General features: G+C 36.8%; 1 protein-coding gene across 23 annotated transcripts in view; it reads right to left on the reverse strand.

Annotated features, from left to right (window-relative positions):
• The window catches only part of GPHN (gephyrin), a 304092-nt gene that overhangs the window by 32254 nt on the left and 251580 nt on the right, over nucleotides 1–20258 (reverse strand). For all 23 annotated transcript variants that reach the window (XM_061463321.1, XM_061463333.1, XM_061463331.1 and 20 more), the window contains 5 exons: nucleotides 17967–18009; nucleotides 15618–15755; nucleotides 11744–11836; nucleotides 7841–7896; nucleotides 2720–2839 (listed from right to left, as the gene is read on the reverse strand). In XM_061463321.1, the coding sequence (XP_061319305.1) occupies nucleotides 2720–2839; nucleotides 7841–7896; nucleotides 11744–11836; nucleotides 15618–15755; nucleotides 17967–18009 (450 nt within the window). The remainder of the gene's footprint in view (nucleotides 1–2719; nucleotides 2840–7840; nucleotides 7897–11743; nucleotides 11837–15617; nucleotides 15756–17966; nucleotides 18010–20258) is intronic.

Here is a 20258-nt window from a genome sequence, read left to right on the forward strand (position 1 = left end):
CCCAGGTTTGAAAAGCACTGTGGAAAGTGACTGTGGAAAACATGGTGATGTGTGGAGATTATTATTTATGAAACTGACGGATATCCCAGAAAGCTTTAGGAATACAAGAGAATTAAAGGTGGTTAGTGGTAAGGCTTGCAGGGAGGTATCGCATCTTGGTGTGTATCAGGCAGCATTCTTCTTGCTGTTTATTAATATATTTTCAACTATGTCTGAGTAGTTTACTTTGATGGCTGTTAACAGCCAGCATCCGTGCTGATATACTGATGCTCAATCTTGATATAGGATCTAACTATTGTTTTGGTTGAACACATTTGGCTCCTTTTTCCTACAAGGTGACATAAAAACTCAACGTGAAAAGGATGTAGACATGTTTTTGCAAGGATCTTTCTTAATGATTGTGCATTTGGAAAACTGATGAAAATTTATCTTCCTGCTGGATAGATGCAATTCCTTTCAGACCTGTGACTTCGACAGTCATTTGTGGAATGCTTGCTATGATATTTAAGTACTGCTGCTGCAACTAGAGGTCAAGGAGCTCCTTTAAAAAGTACTCAGTGTCTTTTCGAAAGAACATTTTTCAGATGTTCAGGATTTCATTTTAGTTAATTCCCAGCTCTGAAGGAGTTCTTAACACTAAAAGGAAAATTATTCTTGAAATATGTAGCCACCCAGGCACAAAAAAAAAGAAAGAAAAATAACAATATTGAAACTATACTAATTATTTATATACAGGATTAGTAGAGTGGCATACTTGAAGGGTACTATCTCCCACTTACAGGCAGGAAAAGGAACCTGAAGGTGGCTGACCATTTGCTGAAAACCTCAGTTTAAGTGAATAACCAAATAATCTGTTCTCACATGCACAGGAGAACATGGACAGAAAAAGTATGATCTGGGAAGAGTGTCATCCAAAGAAGTAAAAAATACCAGGTTATGATGTCTGTTGCTCTGCAGCATGACAGTCCTCTCATGATGAGGTGGGCAACGGCCACAGAAAACTTGCTCAGTAAGACTAATGGAACGATTAACAAGCATTGAATGCAATAGTATATTTTACAGGAAGATACAATCTACACATACGCACCCATAACCTCAAAGCAGGACTGAGTCTGTTAGAAAGAAGGCCAGCCTGACAGCTTGCTGACCTCAGATGTAAAAATCTATGCATTTACAGTCATAAGGTGTAAGAAAGGATCATGAGAGTATGGTTCAGTTTTTGTTGTCTTCATCAGCTCCGAACACTAGAATTCACCTGCTTACACCCCAGCTGCAATTGCAATGCTAGCATAGAGCTATGGTGAAGTGGAACAGCTTGTCAGAACAGGAGCAGAAGAGCAAAGGCTGATTTGAGCAGAGAACCATGCACATACTTAATTCCAAAACTGAACTTGGAAGTTGTGTCAAAAAGAGACTTGCCTTAAAATCTGTCAAATAATGGAAAACATGACAATGGTGTCCTGAAATCACAGGTGGGTAAGGTAACCATTCAGAAGGAATTCTCTGAACATGACGTCTAAGATGGGCTGTTTGGGATGGAGCTGCCTACAGATAGGTCATGTACTTCATCAAAAAATCCGATTTTACTTTGTTAAGACAACTGTCTGCACAGAATTACTATTATTTTCCCTAGCCATGGCAGGGGGGTTGGAACTAGATGATCTTAAAGTCCTTTCCAACCCTAACAATTCTATGATTCTAGTACTTATTTTTTCTGTGGTATTCTGCAGCATCTGTAAGATAGAGTGCCAATATGATTTATAGGCATGCTGGAAAATCTGTTAAAACTAAACAGAGACAAGACTATGTTCTGAGAGAACATGCACCTTATCCATTTGCTGGCTTTCAGAGGTCTTAAATTCAGTAATTTTCTCATTTTAAAGGAGCACAGAGGTATATTGAAGAAACTTTAATAAAAATTGTGGAGCACTCAGTTTGCCTGTTACCCAGTAAAACCCCTTATTTTAAATGTATGCATTTATTGTAAGGTATGGGCACAAGACACATTCTCCAAAATCCACCAAATTCACCTTTGCTGAAATGAGACCAACTCTGATAAAACAGAACCATCTTCATAGCATAATTTAAAATAATCCAAGTTATCCCCTGGATTTTGCAGACTTAAAACAGTTCACTTTCCCACAGAAAATCATATTCCAGTTTAATTATATCAGCAGTAATGCTGCAATATAACATTTCAAAGTACAATTCTGGGAACAATATGTATTTTAAGAAAACTTTTCCCTTTCTTACTTGGTGACTTTAGAGGAACTCCTTACCTTGCTGAGTTTCAGGATGATCCTGAAATATAAAGAAGATTGCTCTACTGCTAGATGCAGACTCAGCAGAAAAGAAGGAAATCTTCTGATTGCCATTACTCTGTATTTTAAAATGCAATTACTCTAGGCACACAAATTGGACTGTAGTTATGGATCCCCAGGAGGCATGTGACTTTCACTCAAATCATGCTCCCAAATACTTTGGCGTCAGCATTCAACAATTGTGATGAAAAATCAATGTCAAGACAGGTAGGTCTGTGGTACTGTTACCACAGCATGAAAAAGTGAGTAGAATTGCCACTAGGAACTGATGTGAAATTCCTCAGATTTCTGAGATGAACAGAAGAGCTTTCCCACAGGACCATCATATTTACAGGATTGTATCATGAGCCATTTTATATTGCACACAAAAGAAAAATGATTTTTAACTTGTGACTCACATCATCTGATTCCCTGATGAGCTCTGTATCTTCCACTTGCACCACCGCATCAGCACCACATGGAATAGGAGCACCAGTTGTCACACGCATTACCTGACCAGGCATCACAGTCTGAGTTGGCTGAAAAAAAAAACAAAACCCAAAAAGCTAAAACCATTTGAATTTAATGAAAGAAATCTGAAAAACTAAAGTTCTTATTTCTGCTGTGGCTCTGGATATACTGCTAGTGATATCAACAGGTATAAACTTTAAGGTATTTAAGATCATTAGGTCATTTTTTTCAGATCTGACTTCTTTTATATCATCAGATATTAGGTGGCTTCACATTTCTCCCCTTTGTATCACAAGAACAACTTTCATAAGCAGCAATATACTGGTACTTTCGTTGGCTCAGGAAAATAAGTGGCTCAGAAATATAACAGATGGTGACCTTCTAGAAACTTACATGAGCAAAAACCAAGTAGCTCTCTGTACATAAATATTTTGCAGAGTACTCTGGTCCTCAGGGTTGAAATTGCTTTGCTTTGGTTTGGTTGCATTTTCGTTCTGTTTTGTTTTACCAGCACACTGTGTGTAAAACCCCAGCAGCTTAGAAGTAATGTAACCAGTGGCTTCATTTTGAAGCATAATTCCTTATACTGAGAGACAGCGCAACACTAGTTAACACAGAATATCTATCTATCTTTGTAAGGGTGAGTTTAGCAAAGCTGCAAATTGATAATATTCTACAATTATGTAAAGTCACAGTACATTACAAAGCTTCAACAGAAGTAATACAAAGAATAAAAAAATATCAGAACATGATAAGACAAATGATACGGTTTTAATAAAATTCTCACCAGGCAGCCTATTTTAATACACATTTTTCAAAATCCAGGTAAAATTTGGCCATATCTGATTATAAGATCTTAAGAATTAAATACCTGAAAGAAAATCTTTCTAAAAAAGAAGCTGGTATAATGATTGAGATTTCATTGCTGGAATATGAATGTTTGCTCCCTGCAGCACTTTAGGAAGCCCATCTTATTCAGGTGTTACTGTTACTAGTGAACATGTGCTACACACAGATCTACACAGCTGTGATCAGACCAACATACTCTCTATATATCACACTCATAATTCATGTGCAGGTTGACTCTATATTCCATATGCAGCACTGGAGTTTGTCCAGGACCAGGACTTCTCAGACTACAATTAGCACGTATCTGGTAGCAACCCACAGACCTGAAATACTGCCTGCCGTCATTTACTCCATGACTTCTGTCAGGAGGTTGTTAGGCATTTGCAGATTCTAGACCAGTGACCAACATTTCAGCTGCACAAAGCTGTGACTGCCTTTCCCATTCTTCTACTCCATTTTAGCACTGTCATAATGTCTGAAATATGAGTATTACTTTAAATGTATTTCAAAGGCTGGTCACTGGGACAGAAGCCCCAAAGTGAGAAGCCCCAGGGGCAGGTTAGAAATGGTTTGCATCTGGTTTACCACAGTATCACACTGACCTATGTATTCCAAGAAAGAACTAAGCCTTGAGCTGACTGAATCCTGACCCTGTTCTGTGGGTAACAGAAATGTAACATCCTTTGGGAAGAACATAAATAAAATCCTAACTAAAAAAAAAAAAAGAGGAAAATTCACACTTGCCATATGTCACAGTTACTGTGCTTTTAGGGCAAGATTCATATTATCCTGAAGTAGGTACCTAAACCAGATGACACAAAAATCATACTTTAAAAAAAAAAGGTACTTCTCACCACAGACTACACAAGGCGCTATGGATGAACAGCTGAAACAGTGCCAATAACTGGAGAGACTTAAAAGTGAAAATAAGATAATCTTGCCTAGTGTGTTATTTTGATTTTTATGAAAAAAATATAAAAAGTTGCAAAAGGCGAATCTTACACCTTGGATTATGGGAGCTGTTTTGCGTACCTTTGTTGTAGGTATAGTCTATAGGTACATTGCAAAAAGGTAAAATTGTTTTGGACTTACTAACATATTGATGACATTAGTGACAATTTTCAAGGTATATTGTATAAAAATATTCTCCCATTTAAAATGCACTTTTTGGGCCTCAAGAATCACAAAGAATACAAAATGACAACAATTCTGCCAGAAATCATTGTCTACAGTGATAAAATGCACTGTAACTACCCATGCTCTTGGAGTTTATTATTTGATGAGTTAATTTTTTTGAGATGTAATGATGTGAAACATTTAAACAATTCATGATACAGTAAGAGCTGATTTTAGAATTGGTTGTGTTGCTCATATATTTAATTTCCTTTTTTTTTTTCCTTTGAGAATTTGATCAGATTAACTTTATGAACAAAAGTCAACCATCATATTTGCGTGTGAATCTCCAGGGCTGTGTTCTTTTGTGCTAGAGAATATGAAGATAAATGATCGTTTCTCAGAAAGCATAATAACATATAACAATTTCACAGTTCTTTTAAAAGCCTCAGAGATCTCACACTTACCTGGAATAAGGCACTACTGGGTTCTGCCTTTTGTTTTCATCACTGATAATTTATTTAATCTCAGTCACTGAATAAAACCCAGAAATAATCTACTGAGCACAGCCCCCATCTGACATTTTCTCTTGCACATATTACACCTCTCCTGTGTGACTTCCACTGACCCATGCTCCTTTCTGTAAAAGGGCCCAAGTTAATAGAATGTCTGTTTCCATCCTATATTACAGCTGATTAGTCACAGTGGCTCTTACAAACATCTTTCGAAAGTCTTCCACCAAATGCTAAACTCCAGCTATGTAAGTCTTCAGGAAGACAACACTGCTCCCTGTGGTTGAGTTTTTCACACAGAGGCCATGTGAATGGCTCATGAGCAGTACTCTCAAACGTCCCCTAGCGTCCCCGTGCAGGACAGTGTCTGAAAGGTTTCCTCAACACAAAATAAAAAGTGGTTGTTAACATAAACGCAGCCACCTAGAAATGGAAATCAGAAAATAATATGCAATTTACAAATCGATACAGAAATGTGCAATTTGGCTATACGACCTCTCTGCAATTCTCAGTCCTGTTTTCTTCCTCTCTACTTAGCATTTACATAACCTTTTTCCCTACAGGAGGAGCCAAACCTAAACCTATTTTGAACTCCCTGCTGTGAATCATTCTGTTAATTGGTCTGTAACATGAAAAGCAGAATGTTGCTGCTGAGAGTGACTGAAGGGTGAAATGAGACCGAGCAGTCTTCCAAGGCTATAAATAATTTCTTGGGAAGGAGATGAACCTGAAGATGTGTTGGCTCAAGAAAAAAACATTGACCAATTATTCGGAGGTCAACAGCCTCATTTTTCTAACTTGCCAATGGTATTTTCAGACTTACTCTCTCTCTGCAAGTCTCCTCCCACCCAGTTTTTGTTCCTTGCCAGAGAGGCTTCCTATTCCTAGTTATCTGGGAGGACAGACTGTCCCTGTGGAGAACCATTTGTGAACTGAATTTTGCAGAAGGGAAGCAAGCTCCCACTTGCCCTTTTATTCTTTGTACAAACCTGCTGAACTCATTAGGATTTGAAAGCCTTTAGGCCTGTGGGCAGTCTTCCCTGTTAGACACAGCTTCAACAGTCCTGTTTTCAGCACCACTGTGCTGTTGTATTTTCTAACTAGCAAAATGATAATGTTGATGACAGCTGAATAAGGATAGGAGTGATAATTCAGCAGGTTACTCTGTTAGTTCTTGGTATTTTATAGTGACCATAAAGAGGGTTGTAGAAATAGTTGTCAGTCTTTTGGATTCTGGACTAATGCTTGGAAATGCAGATAGAAGGGCTAAAAATCCAAGGCAGGTAAAAAACTTGCAAAATTCGTTAGTTTACTTTTTTAAAATATTTAGAGTAGTTTTACATAGGTTGTATAACATATCAGTTAATCTAAGTTCACATGAATATTAGTATTGGGAAGATGTCTATTAGACCAAAGTTTAATTCACGATGATAGATGGGAACTACAGTAAGAATAATTCTCACAGTTCTGGGTATCTATTATGATTTGCCAAAATAAACATCTAATACACAGAGGCAGTTCAACTCCATTTTTTTAAAAAATTGAATAATCCTGCAACTGTTAATACTTCTAAAACCTGAAACAACTTGTAAAATACATCTATTTTACTTGGACTTTTTCGTTTAACAGTCAAAATAGCCACACTGTAAATTCGTCATTAAAACTGACCAATCAGTCCTGCCTGTTATTTATTCCCTTTCGCCATCATTTCATATACAATATACAGAATTATAAACTGGGACTTGAAAGAGCTGGAGAAACATTTTGGACTAACTCATGCTCTCCTGAATAAAAGACAGCATGTATAATTAAATTGACAGAATAATAAAAGCGGCTGAACATAACTGATTATTTTTTTCCCATTACCCCAGTATTAACACAGTGATTTAATGAATTGTACTCTTGAGTTTGAAAGCAAATCATAAATTGTGTCTATTCATGAATATTTATATAGCACAGCAGGTCATGAATGGGTGCTGCCCCAACTTGATCTTAAACTCAATCCACATATGTGCTAAGGTGCACAATCACTCTTTATTTAACAAGCAAAAATCCCCAGAGCAGTACCAGAAATCCGGCTCCTGACAGGCTTCCAAAAGTTTGTTCTGATAATTACCTTTCTTTAAAGGCTTTATACAGAATTCTTACGCTGTTTCGCAGGGATCGGTGTAAAATATGCAAGCATCTTCTGGAAACAGTAACTGGGCTGATACCCCTTTAAAAATCTGTCAGGAATAAGGGGTTAAATAATGCTTTTCTCTGTGTATGAATTGTAATGCCACTAGAAAACTTATGTCCTCTAACACTGTACTAGGGCAAAACATTACTGTATACACTTCTATCAGACATGTCAGCACAATGCTTGGAAGGATTCTGGGATATCCTTGTTAGTTCCTTATGTAACCGTACTACTTCCCTTTCTGAAATCATGTCCTGAGGCACATAGCAGGAGGGTGGTACAGCTATGTCCTTCTTCATGTCACCTCCAAGAATGCTCAGTTACTGGAGCACTAGCAAGGCTTGTAAAAAATACTAAGCAGTATCTTACGAAAGAAAAGTACATTAAAAAAAAAAGAAAAAAGAAATTGTGCTCACCTGTTCACCAGCCTGGGATTCCCCTATGATGAATCGATCTCCTGGGCCATCAGCAGCTGTTAAGATGGACAATGCAAATGGTAAAGGCTGAACCAAACAAACGATGACATTAAAAATAAAGAGCAGGAAAACCAAAGAATGATCTAAGACTCAGTTCTTCAGTGTCAGCGTGAACATTTCAAATGCAAACATTTGCAAGCAATTCAAATTTTAGGTCCTTTTAAGTTGTGCTTGTTATTTTGAAAATTACAGGTTCTATAGTACTTTTAACCGAATATTTTTGGGCAATAAGGAATCAAGTAAAAGCAGATTAGGAGGTATTATAGCAATAACAAATAATTAAAAGAGCTCATGAGATTATTTTTATAAATATGTCCATTGTGAACAAATCTTTTTCTTTGTGAAACTAACACAGGGGTGTCACATATTTTGTAAATCCTGATATTTCTAGATTCTATCTCTGCCTTTGGAGGAAAATGTGGACAAGTGCAATGGTTACAGACTGCACAGATGACCTTACAGGTTTGCCATTTTCTGAAAAGCAATAGGGCTTAAGACAGTGCAACTTGGACTGCCACATTAGAAGTCTTGAGTTGTGCTTCTTTTCGTAACATCAGGAGTTAGCACCAGACTACATACCTTACATCTTTCACTGAAGCTATTCTGAAAATTAAAAGTCTGAGATGACTGATTTAACAAACTGAAAGTCTCCAGGATTTCTAATTTAGCCAAATCTGTACTTTTACAGGGACAACAAAGGTACCATTATTATCAAAGTTCAAGCTTCTGCCTCAAAGCTCTTTTGGCAAGTTGCACTAGTGGTTATTACATGCTTTTTACCCTGTCCAAGGACAGCAGGCATGCTGCCAAGACAAATTGGGTTCATATGATCCTATTTAAATATGTCTTTTTATTAATTTTAAATCTGAAACTGTCAAAAGTTCATTTTCCAGAGATGAAGTCTAATCAGTGACAACCTTTACATTATTATCTTCTGTTTATTTCAGAAGTTCGGAATATACAGTCAGATAACCTTATCATTTGGAGAAGAATTGCTTTCAGGAATCACAGAATCTTAGAATAATTAGGGTTGGAATTGACCTTAAGATCATCTATTTCCAATCCCCCTGACAAGGGCAGAGATGCCTCACACTAAATCATGTCACCCAAGGCCCTGTCCAAGTGGCCTTGAACACCACCAGGGATGAAGCATTTACTACTTCTTTGGGCAGCCTGTTCCAGTGCCTCACCACCCTTACAGTATAGAACTTCTTCCTTATATCCAACCTAAACTTCCTCTAAGTCTGCATCTATTATCCCTTGTCCTGTTTCTACAGTCCCTGATGAAGAGTCCCTCTCCAATATGCTTGTAGGCCCCCTTCAGATACTGGAAGGCTGCTATGAGGTCTCCACGCAGCCTTCTCTTCTCCAGGCTGAACAGCCCCAACTTCCTCAGCCTGTCTTCATACAGGAGGTGCTCCAGCCCCCTGATCATCCCCATGGCCCTCCTCTGGACTTGCTCCAACAGTTCCATGTCCTTTTTATGTTGAGGACACCAGAACAGCCCATTCAGTCTATATAATGATTTATCACATTTGTACTCATACATCAGCTGCAGATGCAGATCCATACAGACAACTCTGCAGATGAGGATCTCTGGTACTTAGACTAAGTTTTAACTTAAATTGAAAACCCTACCAAACAGCCTAATCTATAAGCTTTAGAACAAACCATAAAATAAGAAAGTGTAGAAGGACTCTTGAACTACTTGTCCTTGAATAATGCATATGATACTACTGAATACAGTTGTCAGACTTTCCCTGTAAAGAATATCCTGGTATAATCCAGCAAAAGAAGAGAAAAAAATCCCTAATAGCTGAATTATTTTAGACTTGGTAAAATGCTACTGAGTTAGATTTTATTCCCCCATTAAAAATGATATGGAGAAAAAGTTTATAGGTGATGAGCAACTGATATACCTTGAAAGAAGTGGAACAGGTTTTGAGCAGACAGTTTTATGTGACTGAAAGCTAATCCTTAATTTTTTTGGTCAAAAATTTCCATCAATGTAGTCAATATTATCTCCGCCTACAAGCTTTGTTTCTCATATTTTGAGATAACATGTTTACTATAATAGAAAGAACAGAACAAAATACTTCAGTTGGAAGAGCCCTACAGTAATCATTTAGTTCAACTGCCTGTCCAATTCAAGGCTGACCAAAAGTTAAAGCAAATTATTAAGGGCATTGTTCAAATGCATCTTAAACACTGACTGGCTTGAGGCATTGACCACTTTTCTATGAAGCCTATTCCAGTGTTTGGTTACCCTCTCAGTAAAGAAATGCTTCCTAATGTCCAGTCTAAACCTCCCCTTGCACAACTTTGAACCATTCCCACACCTCCCACCACTGGATTCCAGGGAGAAGAGATCTGCACCTCCCTCTCCACTTCCCCTTTTCAGGAATCTGTAGAAAGCATCGAGGTCACCCCTCAGTCTCCTTTCCTCTAAGCCAGACAAACTCAAAGTCCTTAGCTGCTCCTCATAGGACATGCCTTCCAGCTCTTTCATCAGCTTTGGTGTCCTCCTCTGCATCCATTCAAGTACCTTACTGTTACTCTATTTGAATCCACCACCAAAAATTAGGGTCTTTTGTGTTGGTTCTGGCAGAAGTTGTTGAAGATTGCGATTGTAATCATTCTGCTTATTCCATGTATTTAGAATCATTTACTGAGATTGTACTTGTGCTTTCCCTTACTTTGTAGCAATCATATTGCAAGACCGCATTTGCCACATCCCAAAGCCTTTGTCAGTTAGCATTCTAGTCAGAGATTCCTTTCTTAGCTTTTCTCAGCTTTGTATTACCTGAATTTTAATCTGGCTACATCTGCTCCCTTGCCACTATTACTGGTCATTTTGGTCTGCCTGTCTCTGACACACATAGATGACAGATAGCTGCAGTCAAACTCATCTTGTAGACCTGGATTTTTATTTTGATATCAGCTCCATAGGAAAGCTATTGGACTACATCCATTGCCTGGGTTTGCAGACAGTTTATTTCATGGACAGTTGTTTTCCATTGTTTCAGCAGCCAGTAACAAACAAGATACTTTAATGTCCCTAGCAGAAAGTTTGCCATCGTGTCCAAATTTAAACATTGTATTATGATGATTCAACCCCTACCACAATTAAATCAGTAATGTTCAATCATGTATATATTAATTTTCCTCCATAAATACCTGAGGTGAATATCATTAGTTTTACTTTACAAAGGGAATAACTGATGCACAGAGAAGCAAGTTGTTGAAAATCATGCAGCTCCTAGCGGCAAAGCGAGGATGGATTCAGGTCTCCTGGGAAACCACTCACTCCTTGTCCATAAAGTCACACTACTAATTTTACTTATATACAGCAACAGCAATATTTTTAAAGTAAAAATGAATTCTTCTTTTGAAGCGCCTCTGTAAGAGTACAATATTTCTGAAAATTCTCTAATTCAATCATAACATAATTCATAAATAGAAAGCTGGACCTGTGCCAGTTCAACTGTAAGAAACTCCTGATCAAATCAAAGCCAGAGGAATGGAAGAAGAATCTGTCATTCAGAAACAGATGTTCTGTTACTCTACTGAATTCTCAATATTTCCAAGAAACTCCCTGGCAACACAGGTGTAAGTCCATGAGCACAAGTTGATGTACATTTATGCATATACATATATATCCAGTTAACAGATCTGAATTCAACTTTATGATCTTCCTTCAAGACAGTTGCCTTGTACATAATCAGCAATGATCTGAATAAAATCTCAACCAAAATAACCATTGCTGGATCCAAAACAGGTGAACTAATATGTTATAAAGTGGCTTTACAGACACTATACTGTATGTCTACAAAGCGAGTTTACCTCTGACAGCGTAGCCATCTTTTACAGATGCTGGAAATGGCGGTAGATTATCTTTTGCATATACATCTTGTGCAAGGACCCGGCCCATCCCATCTAGAAAAGACAAAAAAGAGAACAGACCACGCTCCATATCATTATGGCTAGAGAAAGAGAAAAGAAACCTGTGAAAAGCAGTGAGTTCTGGTGGATGAAATGTATGTGTACAGGGCATGAATAGATCTCTTGGGGTTTTGATTTCTGTCTCTACATAAATGAAAAAAGACTGGAGTCTGAAAGTACTGATGGAAGATTTCTTCAGTAAGTCTGTGTTCCTGACTACAGTGAAACTGCTGACAGTAGGTCTGAATGCCAAGTATCCACACCCAGAAGTAACAGCTCTGGATGCCTTTTTCTGTCTCAGGATGAGACAGAAAAAACAAGTATTTGCCTCTTCAAGACAAGTTTTTCTTCTGAGATCTCTTAAAAATAAACACTTTCCTGTATTTCAATTTAAAAAAAATGTAGTGTTTTTTAAAAAATAACATTTAAAAAATTAATTTTGTGTGCAAAAGGTGAGAAGTGATGGATTGAGCACAGAGGACTCAATATAAACCGTAATGATGGATAAGTTTCCATAAATTGACAAAGAAGTTTTGTAATACATTAGCTTTGCCCAATTGCTAGGAACATTTCTGCTGAATGGAGGGTGAGTGCATTTAAGTGTGAGGATTATTTATGTAAATTTACACTGTTATAGTGCTAAATATTTTAATATACACTTTCCCTTCACTTAGCAGCTATGACTGATGAGCTGTAATTTGGCTCAGCCTCCCTGTAGAGACTGATAGGAATTACTTTACCCTCAGTCAGGTGTGTACTACCTGTTTGCTTTTATGGCACCAGCAAGAGGTTTTTTTTTGTAGTATGATGTGGAGCAGAGTGGAAAATAAGTATCACATCCCTTCATACAGCGGGTGAATGAGAAATAATGTTTATTATATGTGTGATTAGATGGACTAGGAAGGGGCACAAAGGTCAGAACTAATGAGATTGGCTTGATTCCAGTATAGTATGTCTATGTGCAGAAGGAAAACTTACTGCTTAATAGAGGCCACAGCTCTTAGGAGTGTACTGTGGTACAGGAAGGCAATATGCAGGTGAAAATATGAAGGAATGAGTGAATGTGTGAATATTTCTGCCAGGAGAATTTTCGTGGATGTGTACCTTATAGATTATGATCTTTCAGACATGCCAAAATAGAAAGACATAAATAAAGTATGTTTCTTGTTTTACAGATGGCGAACTTGATATGGTTCTGGATTTGCAGGGAAGGCAAAAGTCCTAACATTGCACACTAAATGGACAACTGGATTTGAAAGTGCTCAGCTCCAGTAAAGTGGTATTATAAATGGAAGTTATATTTTACTTATTAAAAAAAGTGATTTAGTAATTAATTATAGCTATAATAACTATAACATCACTATGCTCACATCCATATGTATAATCTTTCAGCATGAGGAGACTTGCTGAATTTTTGAAACAGGTATTGCTATGAAAATGCTGATAGGATCTGTTAAAGCAACTAGAAAAGCATCTTTGTGATGGCTATTAGTATGTCTGTGCATCGCTGTGTATCACTGTCAGTGATAAACAATATAGAAGTTATTAGAAAGCTCACAAAAGCTTGTACGCTTGCAGTGAAAAAAAGAACGCACAGACATTTAAATTACTGCATAGAAAAGGCAGCTATCAAAGGCCTAGTAAAAACACCCTCTGTTCATAGACACACAAAATCTCATGCAAAAGTGATGCTTCTAATTTTAGCAGGCATGTTATGTCTTCATTTTACTTCTTGTCTGCATGCAAAATCACACCAATTAAAGCAAAGTTGAACAGTATGTTCCTGGCATTCTGCCATGCAAGATTTGAAGGGAATAAATGGCCAGCTAATAGCGGGAATGAAGTTTGTTAAGGGGAGAAAAATGTAAGAATTATTTGCTAAAGACGTAGGCATTTAAAATGAAGAAAGTCAGCAGCTAAAGGACAATCTGAAGTACCTCTGTACTCTCCTTTATTTGGGCAATTACTGTTTTACCTTATTTTGATTAACTGTAATTAAAAAGAGATGCTTTGAAATACTTGAATGTCATCAAACTGTCCCTTGTGATGACTATAGCTTTCTGATTCTAGTGCAAAATGGAGAATTACATTAAAACAACTTTTTAAATTTAGGTATTTTCTAAAGCTTATCTGGTGAAACTGGTACAGTCCTGTGAAGAATTTTGATTTCTCAGGGTATTGGTACTGTGACAAAGCAGTGAGACAGACTGTACTAGAGGTGACGGATTTGCTCCCATTTTGTAAATATTGCCCTGGTAGCACTTCAGTCTGATACAAAAGGTCAATGCTATCAAAATAATCAGCTAGTTCAAAATGAATAACCAGTGTAAAAAAGTGCCCAAACTCTACCAGGGCTCCCAGACTGAATCAGTAAAACTGCTCCATTCTGAGGCTTAAACCATGAAGTGTGGATTACCTCTGCTTTGTACTTTTAGTATCAATTAAACTTCTGCCTCTTCTTAATTTCAGAAGAATAATCCTTATCATGCTGTATAAAAAAATTAATCTTATATACCCATGAAGCAACGTTCAGGTAACTGAATTCAGACGGAATAAAAGGCTAACTGGGGGCTTCACACCAGATATTGATGGTGGCAAGTGGGAAAAATGCTTCAGATCCCTTTGTTTTATGGCACTTTTGTAAAATATTTTAGGACAGTCCATCTTTTTACTTTTTCCTTAATATGGAAGAGGCTAAATGAGCTATACGGGCACCGAGCAATACTCTTACCAATGTGAAAGTCATTTTTTAAAAAAAATCTTTATTCATCCTCCTCCTTTGTTAGGAAAGAATATATTTGACAGACTACAGCATGCTTTGACTTAATCAAGAATAAACTCAGGACTCAAGTGGCTACTCATACAGAGTAACATCCAACAGCTTTATTTATGAGGATGAATACTATGCAGTATATTTAGTAATGCAAATAAATCAGGTTAAAATTTATTAGGTAATTTGTTAATGAAAGAAATCACAATGCTAGAACTTGAAACATTTCACTTTCACTACAGAGAAACGGTGCTCCTGAAAGATAAATTTAAGGACCCCGATGTTAATTCAAGACACAAACCCACAAAAAAATCCAAACAGAACACAATAATGCTTTTCTGAGTAGAGCTACTTGGGATTCAGACCTCCAAGACTACATTTTTATTATCTCCTAAAATTACAGCTGTATTAACTGAAAAATAAATGAACACATAAGTAAAGAAAAGCTGGTTCTTAATTCATAAGATTGTATTGTTCAAAATGAACATTTTTTTTTTTTTGCAAACTAACGTACATGTGCACACACTTGCACACACACACATGCATATACATATATAATGTATTTCTTTATTTGATCATTAATCTCAGATTGGAAAGGGGGTTTAGTGAGAATCTCCCACTGTAAGAGAACAGAGTGAATAATCCCAGTGCAACTTGGAGCTATGCTGCATCTACAGAAGTCCAGTGTTAACCACTGAGGCAAATTGTGGTTTCTATGATTAGCTTTGTTGCATATAACACAGACTGGAAGAAATTAATCTATATATTTAATTACAGCTCCATTACAGATTCCTTCAGGGAGCAGCACTGAGGTCAATCAACATTCTCCTGACTTTGAAAGGAGACTTCTGCTCCTATTATTGGCATTATCTAAAGCAGTTTCTCCCAGAGAAGGTAGTGCCTCAGACACCTCACACAAAATTAACAAAAGAGCAACTACTTAAGAAGGTTGTAAAATAAGGAAATAACCACCCTAATCCTCACGAAGAATCCTACTTAAAATACCTCTGTAATTGATGATTTCTGTTCCAAGCACTGGAGTCATCTCCAGAACTGTGATGAAGGCCTTGTCCATAGATGTCAATGGGAATGGAGACATGCGGTGTCTTCTTGCTACCTTGGTAATGTCAACAGCACTGTGACCTGCAATGAAAGAGCAGCGAGTTAATGCGTGCTACAGTGTGTAGATGTACACAGTGATGTTCATTTAAACCACTTTGCTGAAATAAATGCAGCACTTCAGGGAAAATTAAATCAGTTAGCTACCACCTCTGAGTATCACTGACACATGCTTGTCTCTCTATGTGAGAGATTGTTAATGAATTTATTTTTTGCCGTTAACACAGTAACTGTCTTTCAGAGGCAGAAGTAGAGACAAATAAAACTGCCCACTTCCAGTCCTAAGAAAAATGCTGGAAAATATTACTCGAACAATTTCTGTGCATGTATTTAAAAGATAACATGATGGTAAAAGCAGGCACCGTGAATTTGTCAAACACAAATTATTTCTGACCTAATTCCTTTCCTTAATGTAGCAGTCATCATACTAAAAGAGAAACAGCTGATGAGATGTATTTTACATATATTAAGAATTTTCATACTCTTAAACATGACTTTCTCATAAGCAGGTAAGGGAGAAATGATGCAAATTAAATTAAGATAAAAGTGTAACTAGTGGAAAAAGTACATTTCTGGATCTAACAATAGGGACATCCCTCTAAGCGTACATTTTCTGCTATTACACCTGTAATTTGTTAGCAATGTCACAAAACTAGGAAAAGGAAAGCATTTGTGAGACACAGCAAACTTCACTACCTTTCTCTGCACAGAGAAAGAAACCCTGCTTAGAAGCACTGTAATTCCTGCAAGTCCAGCAGATTCCACATGATAGAGGTTAAAAACTTTATCCTGACTGCTTAAATTAAGACACTATTTTCTTAAAAGATAGAAAAAATGAAGGAAGATTCTTGGAAAACATGTTTCATCAGTGAAAGCTGGGGGATTTTTGTGACAGCAAGCAACCTTCATACTAACGCCATTAGGTGCTTTTATGTTTATGTCTTACTGCTACCTAAACCTCACTGTTAGCTACTTCAGAGGCTAGCATTTCACTTTTTTAACCTGTAAAACATGACCGAATCCAACGGCTTTGAATGCTTTGAGGAGTGCCCAGAGTACTACCTTCAGATTTGGAATGCTGAGCCATGTCATTTGCTTAAGTCAAAGGTTTTGTTAAAATGTACTGGCACGTGTTCTTCAACACTTTTCTTTTGACAATGGATAAAATCCCCTTATCTCTGACAATTTTGTTCCAACACCAAAAATAAAACCCATTATTTCTACAAGAGAAACAAAAAAAATACACACTCAATAATAGAGTCCCTTCAGGTTTAACACTAGCATGAATAACCTTAACAAAGAAAGCGAGAGAGATGCAAGTGTAATTAGTAACCCTTCTCTCTCCCTATTTCTTCCTACAAATGCTAACTCCTGTTTTAGAGGTATAATATATTTAAACAGACGTGAAGACAAACAAATAATATTTTTTTAAATTCTAAAATTACTAAGTGGTATTTTTTAATTACAAGTAAATGACATTAAACAACTCCTCAGACCTTCCCAATTTATCTTTCACTAATGTGAAATGTCAGATGACTCTAAAAATAACTACTCACATTTAGCAGCATTTTGTATGACAAAATAATCCTTTAAATTTGAAACAGCAAAGTCAATTGGTTGCATAATGTAGAAAATTCCTGACAGGCTTCTCTCATCACTAAAACAACTTCCTATTCCTGTTCTTTTATATATATATATACACACATATGGTGGATCAAACTTTAGACTAGGAAAGATTCCCATAAAACAAAGTAAAGGAATTGTGCAAATTAAAGAACAGGTAATTTGAATCAAATCTGAATTCTTCACTTTTGCATTTTTTTGGTTTGGTTTTATATAATACAACATTCAATTTCATGGTCAAGTATGAAAATAAAACTCATATATATATTCAACTTGAGAATTTCCATTTTCATTGTCTTTGAGTGTTGATTCTTTTTGCACATAAGGCTTGCACGTGTGATCATTTATAATACATCGCCACAAACAACACAGACCTCTATGTCATTAAATGAATAACTTGGAAGAAAAAATAAAAAGCAACTATCCATCAATACATGAATGCTATGAGCTAATTACACTGTTATTTTCTCTTTGAACTGAATTTCATTGTCTTAAATCATGAAATTTCTTCTGCAAACACATGTCTCAACCATATCCTTCTCATCTGATTGTCATTTGCTGTCCTAGGACCCCTCTTAGTTTCTCAATAGAGCTATGAGTTTCAGTACGTACTTGCTCTAAGGATGTTCTCCTTGCTGCTGCACCTGGACTGGACCTGCAGAGAGAGAGGAGAGTCTATGAGCTACAGAAGTTAACAAGAATGCAAAATACAAAAATATAATGGGCAAGCTCCTGGGATCTAAGACAGAGGCTATACATATTTTCAGCAATATTCTCACACATTCTGCATAAGGTAAGTATATTAGAGCAGAAGGGTAGTAGCTGATGGTCAGAATCTGATATAGTAATTTGATTCCACTCCTCCCCCTCCCATAAGAAATGATGGCCTAAGGATGACAATAGAGTGAAATCAAAGAACATGGTGGTCAAAATTACATGTTAAGCTCCAGTTTTAAACAGAAAAAATCCACATTTTCTTATACAATTGGAATTACAGTAACTTTGAATCTAGGCCTTGTTTTATGATTAGACAAAATATTAACATATTATCATGACCTGCTTAAAAATATATATAGAAAGAGTTTAAAATATTCAATTTAGATTGTGTTGATTCTGAAGACATTTAATAAATCTTCTTTGCAATTGTGTAAGCAACTCACAACTGTATTAACAGCTCCTGGCTGGAGCCAGGTATATTTACTCAGTTGCTTCTGTTTTATTAAACTAAATACTATGTTCAATATGAATTTTACAGTGCAATTCTACTTTAAAAAGTAACTGTGTGAGAATGACAACAGGTTTCTCAACAAATCCTCTTCCAAGATGCTTAGCTGCCACTGTGCTATTCAAGATATACTAGTCTGACTCTAGGGAAATTGGAGGATTCACACTGGTTAATATTCTAGTAACACTGGATATTTAGAGTTCCATCTGTTTACCATGCAAATTAAAAAAAATGTTTTTTTTTAAGAGTGTCAGTCCTGTAAACATGACACATCTTGAAGTTTACCTATACCGAAGCATCAGCTCTTGTTAATTCTTCTCAGGTTTGGAAAGAGAGCATAATGTATAATAACAATGAAGCTGCAAGTTTTTAGATGAAATAATTTGAACAGGAGTCTATCTTCTGGCAGGTCAGCTGATTGAACAGGTAAAATTCGAATAAAAAGCTTTTTTCTGGACAATACCCCAGCTAAAGTGAAATTCACAGGAAGACAATCCTCTCAGAGGGTGTGAATAGAATCCTTCCCTTTTGTACTTTATTGGCAAACATATTGCTACATTTCAATGAAAGGACTAATAAAGTAAAACTGTGGACACGTGGTGAAAGAAGTGGAATAGCACAGGTCATGCTGAGGGTATAATTTCCCTGCAGAACAGTTGCCTCTGTTGAAGAAGCGAAGGAGTGAATCCAGATTATCTTCCAGACTAGTATCAATCTGCAGAAAAAATGCCTACATATTCAATTTGTATGATCTAACAACTGATGAAGAACGGTACACAATCAACCCCCAGAAGTCTTCAGAACGGAACAACCATTTAAAGCTGAAACTGACTGTGGCCCAAAGTCTAAACCTCCTTCTTCTGTTCCACAGCAGCTTGCCCCAAATGTATATTCACATAAAAAAACTGGATTCTACAGTGCAACACAGTCTACTTATTGTAATGGAATAACTTATGGAAAGTAATGTTGCAACTTAGAGTGGGTTATGGTGTCCTTCCCTGAAGAAAATTGTTGTTTAAAAACCAAACAAACAACCCCCCCCAAGCCCTCCCTCCTTCCCACCAAAAACATTATACAAGAAAACTGCAAACAAAATATTAATGATGCCCAAATTTGGCCCAGAGTTGTTTTACCAGATTTCAAAGATATGACATGATCTCTCTTTGGAAGAAGTAAATATTTACCTATAATTTACTACAGGACAATTCTGGACCAAAAAGATGGTATAATGGTAGGAAAGAAAGCACAAGAGAGAGAAAGCGGCACAGACTGAGAGAGAGAGAAGCAGGATGGACATGGCAAGGCAGAATATGGTATGTTCAAAAGGAGACATGGGCCTATGTGTGTAAGACTGCTATTTAAAATGGAAAAGGCTCTCTTATTTCTCACTGAAAACCATATGAAAAGAGAAAAAACGAGGAATGGGCCTGCTGCAAAATAACCAAGCAATTCAGCAAACTGTGGAATGAAACTCAGTGAGATAACACAGTCCTAAAGAAAAAGGAAAAAAACCCAAAAATACAAAACATTTGAAACAATCTACTAAAACAAAGTAAAATATGTGATCCAAAGGACACAGATAAAAGCTACTAGAGAAGGAGGAAAAATGTTAGCAGACAAAGACAGTGCTAAAGAAGTAAAATGGAAGTCAAGAGAGAGTCTTCAACAAAGTGGAGGAA

This window comes from Pezoporus flaviventris, unplaced genomic scaffold, assembly GCF_033815535.1.
Source record: "Pezoporus flaviventris isolate CSIRO_AGI_PZ_B2104156 unplaced genomic scaffold, CSIRO_AGI_Pfla_v1 ptg000036l, whole genome shotgun sequence".
NCBI classification, from domain to species: domain Eukaryota; kingdom Metazoa; phylum Chordata; class Aves; order Psittaciformes; family Psittacidae; genus Pezoporus; species Pezoporus flaviventris.